Genomic DNA, 12,736 nt, shown 5'->3' with positions numbered 1-12,736 from the left:
TACACCGATGCTCGAATTTCAGTTAGATCAAAATCCAAAACATTTGAATTCAATTGAAATCAAAAGCAATATCTGAACTCCTTCAAGCAATCAAAAGTCAAATCTTTACAATATGCCAACATCTCAGGGTCTGGACTAGTGATGGTCAAACCCGACGTAAGACGGAACCGGACCGGTTACAGCCGTCACTATTCTGACTCGGGACCGGAATTTGGCCTATCGTTGGCCTGGATTCTGGACCTGGACTATGAGAGGGTTGAGAAGAAGAGAAATATTACTTGGGCTTGGGCTTGGGCTTGGGCTTGGGCTTGATTGGGTTTCTGGGCAGTTGGGTCTGATTTTTAATAAAAAAAAATTAAAATAGGCCCAACATTTTGAGGGAGCCCAATAGGCCCAAGAAAATATACATATTACAAGGATGAAAGGTCTAAGGCCCATTTGATACAGGATAATATGACTTTTGACGCGATATGAGATAGGAGCATCCGCCACCACTACCGGCGGCCACCACCAGCCATCATCAACCGCCTTTACCTCTTCCTCCACCACCACCGTCAGCTACCTCCACCATAACCACGAGCACCACTACCTCCACCACATTGCCACAACTACCTCCTCCTCCATTGTCGGCCGCCACTACCACCGACAATCACCATGAGTAGCATCGTTAGCCACCACCCCTACCTTACCCACTACCACCACCACTAGCATCATTAGCCACCGCCTCTGGTTACCCACTACCACTTTCCTCCACCACCACTACCTCTACCATATCGRCCACAACTATATAATTTTATATAGTTGTCTATGACCATACAATTAGTTTTAAATAAGATTGAAACAATAATTTATTATTGTCAGTTAAAAATTCATTTTTGGCTTGGTTATGATATGATACCTACTTGAAGTGTACTACTAAAATAATAAATTGAAATTTATATTTCAATAGTTTGGTGATTCATGTATTAGAAATTAATGTTCAGGATAATTGAAATCAATGTTGTGAGAAATATCAAGGGGGTGTTTGGGATTGATTATTTAAAGTGCTTATTAACTTATTTCAGTGTGGTACCGATAATAAGGAGTTTTAGTGTTTTGATGGAGAAAAAAATAAAATGCTTATACCGGTTTGACATCGATAATAAGGAGTTTCTAATAAATTACTTCCTTCTAACTTATAGACTTATTCCGGTGTGGAAATGGTAATAAGAAGTTTTTAGTGTTTGGATGAGAAAAGAAAAGGGTATCTCATCTATTTTATCAACTTATCCAGTACGGTACCGTAATAAGTTAATCCAAACATTTTTATAAAACTCCAATTTGCCACAAGGGTGGTGCCTGATTGATTTGAGTTTGGCTTCAAAGGTCAAAAGTATCAGGAGGTCCCAGGTTCAAATCCAAGGAATAATAAAAATCCCCTTGTGGCCACGGAGGTTCAAATGTGGCGACTCCGGGCTACCTGCAAAGCAGGTGGTCGCCCTGAGATTAGTCGGTTCGCATAGCGGGTTGGATAAGAGTTGCCTAATTTCTCCACAATGGAACCATGATATGCCCGCCCCTGATGCTCAGACGTATACAAAACATATATCTATAGATTCGGGCACACAAGGATTCAAAAGTTTCCTATAAACCGAAAGGCTCCACGACACCGATTGCTCGAAAACCTTTATTCTCAAGTATACAAATTGCAGTCGAAACATCAAAGTCGAACTTAAAAACACCAAATAATGTCGCACACAAACCAAAAACCACAAACCACCGGAATCGCCATATGGGCTTTTCGATCTCTCAAATTGGTTCACCTTTCGGCACAATCTGGTCCTTGACCCACATGTAGACAGGAACCAATACGTAGTAGACTCCAGCTGTCGCACCAAGAAGGAACCGTAAAAAGAACACAAACGGATTTACAGCCTTCTCTACGTCCTCCGCCTTGGGACCAAGCTGCAACAAAAATGCAAATATAATGAATCCCGACACCAATGATTACCAAACCAAACAAACCCAGTATATCCTACACAGATATAGAGTCTACAAGATAGGATCTACGCAAACATTTCCCTTTTGGCAACTTCGTAAAATGAAATTACTTATTTGCCCCTATTCACAATGAACAAGATTTGATGATATAGATTTGCATCCGTAAGAAATCATATTTCTCGTAAATATGTCTTAGTCAAATGCTGCATTTTCGTAGAAGAAAGATGATGAATTAACAAATACGTATAACCTTCCTTCGCTCCCTCAGAAAGTACCGAATTCGACCAAGAAACAAGTTAAAAGAAACTAATTGACTTCACACGTCCCAAAATAAATGTCCACAATAAAAAAGGCACACAGTTTAGAAAATATATAATTACTACACTTTTTAATTAACCAAATGACAATTTTACCCTTAATAATCAAAGGAATACCGAATTTCTCCATCTCATAATTAAGGGTATAATTGGATAGCAGACACTCACTTTTGAAAGTGGACACTTATTTTGGGACGGAGGAAGTATTACTCATAAATTCATTGATCCAAAAGTTGCATATATCTCATTGTTATTGGTAACGAGAAATGGAAAAAAGATATTACCTCCAACGGAGAATCCCCTGATGCAGGTTTGATGCCAGTAACCGAGCATCCCATGATCAGACCATGGCGACGAACACCACGATACCATTTTGGTCCAATCCTCTTAATCTGCACATCTTTGAATCCCGCCTTTTCAAACCATTCAACGTACTCTTCCTCTTTTGGAAAGAGCATCCACATATCTGCAAAGAAACGAGATAACCAAAAGGTTGGATACACAGGACCGATTAAACAAGCCTTTCCGTCCATCTTCAGAACCCGGTATGCTTCTTTGATGCCTCTTTGTGGGTCTGGCCAGTATTCGATGCTGTAAAAGAATGGTTACAAAGCCTATAAGATCACAAAATCACAGCTCTCTCTCTCTCTCTTTATATATTTATATAGGGGATATATATATATAAGAGCAGAATCCTTTAGAAACCTAAAATTGATTAGGAACCCAGGAACCGCCCACAGTGTGACACGTGGCATATTCATCATGAATATGGATGTGTTATAACACCATATTCATCATGAATGTGTGATTCATGATAAATATTCATCCTGAAAAGGGACACGTGAGACGCGGTGGGCAGTTTTTGGGTTCCTAATGGAACTTCCCTCTCTCTCTCTCTCTCTCTCTCTCTCTCTATCTATCTAATTATCTATCTATCTAATTATCTATCAATATGTATGTTCTATAAATGAACCACATTGAATCTTAAGGATATTCTAGGATACTAGCATATCATATAGATTTCTAGCTTTTTTCACAAACTGGGTGTCTTCAAGGAAATATGATCTCTACCCGTTGGGGTAAGAGACAGGTCTGCATACATCTCATCCCCAAGACCCCACCTCCGGATGGGATATACTGGGATCTTTTGGTAAAGTTTTTGTCTCTACAATCCTTTTGAAGAGGTCGATGGAGAAATCCCTCTTTTGTAACAGTATCATTTCAATGAACATACATAATTGGATGCTAAACTAAATCAAATGAGCCCAGTAAGTCTCATTTGGATGTGAGGTCTAGGGAATAGAATGTATGCAGACCTGTCATCTATCCCAAGATTAGATGCTCAACATGCCTATATACAATCTATCTTCAAGGGAATACGATGATTAAAAGATGACATATTTCCACCCAATATCCTATCATTACAACTCAACTTTTCGTTAAATCTCAAAGTAAAAAAAAAAGCTACTAAACATGGTACTTTATTAGTGACCCTTTATAGGTCTTGACTTCTCACATGTCTAATATCTCTTAAGTCTTAAATCAATCCGACCAATCTGTTAGAGTCCCACATCAGCTAGCCCCCTCTTGACTCTCTAGGACAATCTGTGCACGTCTAGCCTCTGTAAGAGGATGCCTCTTAGGGGCTATTTGGTTGGTTTCCTATTAAGTCATGTATGGATAAAACTGCATGTGTGGATTAAACTGTGTATAGAGATTGGGAGGGTTTTTTCATGCATGGAACTTGGAAGGAGCTTGTTTTTTAATTGGGAGGGACGAGTCTAGAAAAAACTCGGCTTTCTATATAAAGGCATGAAGCTCACCCCTAGAAGCTTACCCAATAAGCCTCTTTCTATATCAATAAACCACTACTAAACAGTCATGTATAACTCCCCGAATAAGCTATGAATCCGTTAAGCTCATTAAACATGTCTTTAGAATCTCACGTCGGCTAGACTTAAACCATTTATCTTCAATATGAGGACTCTTTTAGAGAGTAATCCAACAGTACTCCACATATTTTCACAGCTTCAAATAAAGAAATGTGAAAATCAAACCAAAGGGAATTTCAGCCATCTAAAATCAACTTTAAGAAGCCATCCATACCTTCCAGCAGACACATATCTATCGGCATAATCCGTTTTGAACGAAAGCTCCTCCGCATCTCCTTCGATAATCTTGCATTCCTTCAAAGCCTCCTTTTCTCTAGCTTTTGCAAGCTGATGAGGTGACTGATCCAAAATGGTGACATTTTTAGCATCCACATGCTCTACAATACCCAAAGTAGTAAAACCAGTTCCACCACCAACATCCACCACAATCAAATCACGGCGATTGAGATCAGCCGGTTCTAAAGCATCATCTCTCATGTCTTCAGTCCAATGGCCAGGGTTTATCACATGATCATAGACAATTGATAGAAATCTATAGAACCAGAATGCCTCTTTTTTGTGTTGTATAAATCTAGGTTGTGAAGCTGACCTAGGTGCAGAGACGCTGCATTTGGGAACGATTAGAGTTCTAGATCGAAAACTAGGGTTTCTACGAACCAAATTGATTTTGGGTAAATTCCTAAATTGCAAATCTGATCGATTGGATTCTAATCCTTTTGGGGTTGATGATGCTCTTGCGAATGCAAGATGTTGAGCTCCATAGAGCATCGAAGAAGCCATGGTTCTTCAAATAAACAAAAACCCAGATCGGAAACGTAATAAATTGCTAATTTGAACTAGAGATGGTGACATGCAAATGGGGTTGGAGATATGAAGGATAGTAATGGGTTGCCGACTGCAGATGAAGCAGTTGTTGGAGTTAAGAAAAGGTACAAATGTGTAACGACATTGACTTTGGGGGGATATGATTAGATAGTAATTGGGAGAGACAGACTGGGGTTTTGTGGCGATTGGAGTGTTTTACAGTTGTTGCGAATGTTTTGGTTTAGAATGATTAAGTGGTCAGAATGATTAAGAGACTTTCATAATATAGTGTAAAATAAAATATAATTATTTGGTAATTGTTTACTATGAAATTAAGGTGCTGAATGGTTAAGGAAGACTCACGATGCAAAATTATTTTAGAACCATTAAGAAGCAGAAATTTTTTTTGCCAAATAAGATTCACCTCTTAACGATTCAGATTCTACCACTTAATGAAACTATTAAAAGGTAAACAAACAACCCTTAAGTAAGGATTGATTCTGACCAATTACATTTTGGTGCTCAAAAAAATCCGACCAACATGATTTAAAAAAAACTCAATCCAATATATAACGTGATACATAATTGATACAAGATTAGGTAAAACCGTATATATTAAGTTGAAAGTGGGTCAGGGTAGTTTGAATCAAATCAAATGAACCCGATGTCTTTCTAACCTACGGATTTAATATGATTATTAAGTCCGTATACTAGACCAACCCGTAAATATACATCTATTCAAAATTATATTATAATTTCAACTGTAATTTTACTTTCTTATTTGTATGAACTTTTAACTATTTTTTGAGTTTGTTAGCATTTTTTATATGTTCTCATTTCGATTTTAGTTCGCTTAAAACGTTTAGCTAGATTGTAAAATCATGTACCTGTTAGACTCGGCTCATTCGGCCCGCTAGAAATATGGGTTTGGACAACCATTATCGAGAAAAATGAAAGGACCCGGGTTTGTTCGTTAAAATAAATGGGCGGACATGGACAATGTAAAAATAAATATGGACAGACACGTCCAGCTCGTTTATATTTTATAATTAATATTTTTGTACCATTAATTAAAATAATACTGATATATTTATAATTAAACTGTTAAAGTTATAGGATGAGACTTTTTGGTTATTCTCGAGAACTCAAAAGGCTAAGGGGTTGTTTGTTTACCTCTTAATAATCTCATTAAGAGGTTCAACTCTGATTTTTTTTTTTTCATTTCTTTCTCCACTTGTTGAGATCGACGTGTCGCTTTAATTGCTTAACATTTTAATTTCAACGGTGTTTTTCCTTTACTTTTTGGTTCCATATTTTTTAATTAATTGATAGTAATCAAGTTTATAGATTTATAAAATTTACACATTTTAGGCCCGTTAGCCCATAAGCAAGCTCGACCCATTTGTAGAGGGCAAGGGAAAGTTGTCAAGCCGAAAAAAGGTCTAAACCCGTTGGACAAAAAAAGCTAGGCCTGACCCGAATCCAGCCCAGACCCACAAATGATCACCTCTAATATACAATTATAAGAACAAAAACAATAATGAATTAAATAATATAAGTATTACAATTATAATTTTATAAGTAGATAAATGAAAATAGCAATTTTCAATAAACTACAATGACAAAAAAAAAACATAATTTAGGGGTCGTTTACCAAACGCTTACTCGGGTAAGTAAACATCAAGTCATTTTACCTTACCGGATGAATATGATAAGAATCAAGAATCTTACCCGGTAAGAGCGAGACAAGAATCAAGAGTCTTGCCCGGTAAGTGAATGTGACGAATCTTACCACGGTAAGCGATTACCGGGTATTGTTGCATATGATACCGTTTTGGTGTATACAATACCGTTTTGGTGGAATAAAACCTTATTTGTTAAATAAATGATAGTGTTAAATTTACCGGTAAACACTTACCCGATAATAATATATGTAAGCTTTGGACCACTTCACTCCTCTATATTAGCCCAATATAGTTTGTTGGGCTCTCCATACCATATTACCCACTGAAATAGCCCAAATTATGAATTATTTGATGTGAAATGATTGGTAATTTCAACTAGCTCTAAATTTCAGATCTTTTTTTTATTAATCTGGATATCTAATCCGCTATGTGAGCGGAATAATCTTGGAACGACCACCGTTTTGCAGGAGCACGGAGTCACCGCATTCGAACCTCCATGGCCACAAGGGGATTTCTATTCCTCATTGGATTCGAACCTGGAACCTCCAGACACTTTTGATCTTTGGAGTCCAAGCTCAAACCAATCGGACACCATTCTTATGGTTGAGATTTTTATATTAGAGTTAGTTAGAAAGACTAAAAGTAAAACAAAAATGGTAACCACATTAGTCAAAACTGTAATTGGTTTTAAAGAGGGATCAAACTTGATAATGAATAACAATTATAAGGACCAAAATGTAATTTACTCGAAATGAAATGTTCTAAAATAACATACTGTTTAAACCGTGTTATTTCCACGACAAATAATTTGTTTGTAAAAAACGTAACATTTCTTATTTTTATGAAGAGTAAATTACGTTTTTAGTTTTTATGGTTTGTTACAAATTTATATTTTCAACCTTATACTTTTGAAATCTCGCTTTTCATCCTTGTGTTTTACAATTTATAGCTATTTTTGTCCTTGTAACTAACAATTTATTTATGTTATCGTCCCTCACACTTAAAGATTGTAAAATAGCCATATGGAGTTAGCATCACTGACTAAAATAGCCATGAATTACAAATTGTAAAGATGAAAACAGTAATCTTGAAACCATATGAACTAGAATCGCAATTTTTAAAAACCACATGGATAACATACGTAATTTACTCTTTTATGATCTTTACATGTAGAGGTGGCCAAAAACCGGTTCTGCACTGGGCCTAAATTGGTCCCGGTCCCAAACCGTAACAATCCGGACTGGTCCCGTAAAAAATATTAAGGCCGGTTAAGGGTACTTGTAACCGGTCCGAGGATGGACCTAAACTAGTCATATATTAAAAAAAACATTTTATTTTTATTTATTTTTAAATCTCTTTTTGATAAATTTTTAAAAATACTTTAATGTTATTCTAATACTCTTTAAAATATCTAATTAGGTCAATCAAATATACTTAAAAAATACGTTTTATTGTAGTTTTATAATTGATTTTTAAACAAATACACATAAAAATTACGTTTTATTACAGTTTTATAATTGGTTTACAATCAAATACACTTAGAAAGCTAGAAATACATTTAAAAATGCATGTAAAAGTACTTCTTCTTCTTTTTATTGAAAAAATCAGGTTGGTCCCTAGCCAGGCCTATAACCGGTCCAAAACCTGTCCCAGGCCGAGCCTTGTTTTTTGATGAAAACCATAACCGTCTTTAACCGGCTGTCCCATACCGGTCCCGTGTCGGGACGGTCCTTCGCTTCTCCCAGACCGGGCCAGGCCCATWTGGCCATCTCTAGTTACATGTATAATGTATTTATGTATGGGCCTTTTCAAGATTTTCGTATATGGGCTTTGGTAAAATGGTTCAATTGGGCTGGGCATAAACAACCGATTGGGCTGGGCTTTAGAAAAATAAAGTAATTGAATAACAAAATGAATTTCACATGGAATTTTTGGTCCTTTCAACAATTTAACATTCGAGCTTAGAACCATAAATTATTTTAATTTTATTTAAAGTTTTGGGGTAAATTATTTGGGCAAACAGTTGATTATACAGAACCTTTCACTAAGGACATTTATGTGACGGGACATTTTTTGACTCATTCAGTGGCTGAAGCTAGCCCCGGGGGTGGCGGACAAACCCGAGATCTGTTTTGGGCAAAGCCAACCCGCTCCTTTACCAGTCGAGCCACACATCATTGAATGAAGTTCGATTTATTCATTTTGGGTTCAGTCATGATTCGTTATTCATTTTTTTTAGTGTAAGTTTCAATTATTTTTGTTTGGTTTCGGTTAAACCGAATAAGAAATTATATAATTTTTAAAAACTATTTTTTGTTTACAGGTTATCTCAAGATTTCAAAATATTGATTATATATTTATTCAATTTACATATTATCCGAATCAAATAACCCAAAACTGATTAAATAAAACCAAATTCGGTCCATTTATCGATTTGTTTGGAGAATGCAAACAATACAGATAATCCGATTGAATAACGACCAGATATACAGGTTGTCATAAACTACCCAACTGAAAATCATGATATTTCTTGTAAAGCTTACACAGCCAAAATCCAAAACGGTATGTGAGTCTTTGGCCTCTTAGGAGGTCAAGGGTTCAAATCTCACCAAATACGAGTAAGGTATGTGAGTTTATTTGTTCTATTTGACGTATATAAATATTATATGCTTCAAAAAAGAACTTAAGAATTTATTATTCTTATACCGGGTTTAATGACATAAAACTAAAGCAGTAAGTTGATCTGATAACATTTAGATCAACTTAAATCCACTGCTTAATTTTTTCTAGTTAATCGACAACCTAAGACTTATAAGAAACTGATAATATGCCTAGTTTTTATGTTGGACGGATTGTCACAAGCTTTGGTGTATGGTTCTAGGTCTCGTTAACTCGTTTATAGGTTATTCAGTGATTTTTCATCACATATCTGCAATTAAATGGCTCATTCTTTGATCATATCTGCTCCCATCTGTGTACCTTTCAAATTTATTACTCATACTGACTGTTTATTTTACGAAAACAACGATTTTCATGTTTTCTTTTGCAATCTTACGTTCAACATTTCTTACAACTTCTACGCAACTACACTGTCTGGTCTTACGTATTTTTGTCATCAAGTTAATTCACAAAGATTAAATCAACTCCAGTGATTCAATCATATATATCACTAAGAGATCGTTTACCAAACACTTACCCAGTAAGCATTTGTTACCACTTACTTACTGGGTAACACTTTAGTCCACCGAAACGACATCATATGCAACAATTTACCCACCGCTCCCACTTACCGCGTAAGACTCTTTGTCCTTCTCTCGTTCTTACCGGGTAAGATTCATAGTACTTTCCATATTCATTATCTAAAGTAATGTGATTTGATAAACACTTACCCAGACAAGTGTTTGATAAACCACCCCTAACTGTATAACAAAAAAATAACTCTTATGCATCAAAAAACAGTTTATTGCATTTATTTATCGTTAAAAAAAAAGGAACGTTACAAAAAACGTAACTTTCTCCCAACAGTACATAAAAACGTAAACAAATGCACGTTATTTCACGAGTCATTATTAACCAATAACTATCGATCCCTCTGTTACTCGTGAGACATAACGGATACATTACTTCGGTCGTAAGATACTCAAAATTAATTATAGATATAAAAAATGTATATATATAATCATGATACATGGAGTAGAGTGGTTTGAACGAAATCTCTACATTTATATCACTTAATATTTCGAGATATGTGTCGAAAAGAAGGGCAAAAGGATGTAAAAGCTTGGTGTAAAATCAAAGCTACATCAGTATTTATATTTTAGCAACGGTCAATAGCAGGATGGGGTTCACGTGAGATCAACCTGTTTTTGTGAGATATGTAAGACAACATTTTTATACTTGGAACTTCACAACAAAATGTTGTGAAGATTAAAAAAATCCGAACCAACACAGCAAAACATTGTGAACGTAACATTCATAGTGTCTTACTGTGAAGGTTCAAGTGTAAAAATGTTGTTTCACGTATCTCACGAAAACGGTCTTGTCTCATATGATCCCAAGTCGTCAAGTTCATGTGTATATATAGATTTGTGTTTCGTTTATTTAATGTTTATACGGTATGTGTTTATGAGATTATGTTATCTTATCGATTGAATATATGATAAGGACTCGGAATCTTACTTGGTAAGAGCGAAGACGAGGACGAAGAGTGTTATCCGGTTACTATTTTTACTATATTTATATAGGGTTTGGTTCACCCGAGACAACATTTTTACACTTGAAACTTTACAGCAAAACGTTGTGAAGGTAAAAAGAAACCGAACATTCACAACAAAAATATTGTGAAGTTTACCTTCACAACAAAAAAATTGTAAAGGTTACCTTCACATGTTTTGGTGTGGAGTTTCAAGTGTAAAAATGTTGTCTTGCACATCTTACGAAAACAGTCTTGTCTCACATGATCCCATATATATATATATATATATACACACACACTATATTATAAAGCATTTGACAAAAACTATTAAAAACCACTTTTATTCGTAAAGTAGTGTTTATTAATGCATATTACTTAAAACTCAAGATTGCAAGTAGATTATACGTAAGTACAACTTATTAAAGCTCCATATCTGAATTCGTGTAACTATCTACAGATAAAAATAATAAAATACAGGATAAACATCTAATTTTAAATATAAAAATTTAAAATATAATTAGGATAATCATTRAGTTCTAAYATAATACTTAATTATTATCGTTATAAAATGTTATATTATTAAACCAAAAATAAATTATTTCATTATTAAACTTAAATTAAATTATAATAAAAGAATTTACATAAAAAATGAAAACTTTTAAATAGTTGATTTGATATTAACATTGATATTATTTTTCTTCAAATTTTTATAATATTTTCAAATTTATATTTTATTCAAAAATAAAATAATTATTGTTTTCTTAAAAACAAATAAAATCGTATCATAACATCAACAAAGACAAATAATAGAATAGAACATTAAAATCGAGATGTGTTTCGCTGTATTGCGCAAGTACTATTAATAGTGTGTGTGCATATATATATATATATATATATATATATATATAGAGAGAGAGAGAGAGAGAGAGAGTTTGTTTCAAATACAGCCCGTCAGATTTGTACAACTAATGCAACCCAATAAATTAAGATATTTATGGAAATAATAAGAGTTCATTTATTATGATTTGAATATTTATGGAAGATGAATATAGTTCATTAATTATGATCAATACTTTATATTATGAAACAATCAAAACTTTTATAAATCATATATTAATCAAATGAAATGGACAGTTGAGTTTGAATTGTATTGGTTCCACAAATGTCAAGGGTCGTATAATAACCAACCTATATATATATATATATATATATATATATATATTACCAATTTCAGTATACGTACCGTGAACCTGGACCTCGTTATAACATAAATCTATCTATATATTTTTTTTAAATAAGCATATTATACGGAGAAAAGGGTAAATGAAGGCATCTTAGCCTAAATTGCATGGAGATTATAACCCCCAAATAAATACTATTTTAATGCACCAATAAATTAAAAGTACCATAATCATATCAAAATCATGAAATAAGTAATACTCTAAACCCGTTAATACAGTCGTAGATTCAGAATTATTACAGAATAAGTTGCTTTTTTTAAGGTGGATCAAAGTCGACTGATTTTTTTAGCCGAAATCTACTGCTGTAAGAAGAACCAATCAATTGATTTTGAGAGATCAATTCTAGATTTTTTAGTTGTATTTTCTAATATCGCGAAATATCACTCAAATTTTACTCTTATATATAATTTTACTTACAAAAATCAATTGGTACGAGTACACGAGATTTCATTGGGGCCTTCGTAGCTCTGCCGCTCTGCAAAATAAATATGGGCATTATTTGGCTTCCATACTCCAAAAGTACGATACATTAAACCCATAAGTCGTCGTAAAATGAATTACAGTACATTCAATAATAGTAATAATTTTCTTTATTCTAAAATCATAAATAACAGAGTACATA

At 34.3% G+C, this 12,736-nt stretch overlaps 1 protein-coding gene across 1 annotated transcript; it reads right to left on the bottom strand.

Annotated features, from left to right (window-relative positions):
- Positions 1-1,599: 1,599 nt before the first annotated feature.
- LOC112512534 (2-methyl-6-phytyl-1,4-hydroquinone methyltransferase, chloroplastic-like) lies at positions 1,600-5,127 on the bottom strand. The gene is made up of 3 exons (XM_025118545.1): positions 4,404-5,127; positions 2,582-2,888; positions 1,600-1,944 (listed from the first exon to the last, which is right to left on the bottom strand). Exons 1-3 carry the CDS (start codon positions 4,967-4,969, stop codon positions 1,789-1,791), a joined length of 1,029 nt encoding a protein of 342 aa, XP_024974313.1. The 5' UTR covers positions 4,970-5,127; the 3' UTR covers positions 1,600-1,788.
- Between the last annotated feature and the right edge of the window lie 7,609 nt (positions 5,128-12,736).

The sequence above is a fragment of the Cynara cardunculus genome (assembly GCF_001531365.2).
Source record: "Cynara cardunculus var. scolymus isolate 2C chromosome LG 5, CcrdV1, whole genome shotgun sequence".
In the NCBI taxonomy this organism is placed as follows: Eukaryota; Viridiplantae; Streptophyta; class Magnoliopsida; order Asterales; family Asteraceae; genus Cynara; species Cynara cardunculus.
This window is presented reverse-complemented; position numbering and strand designations above follow the sequence as displayed.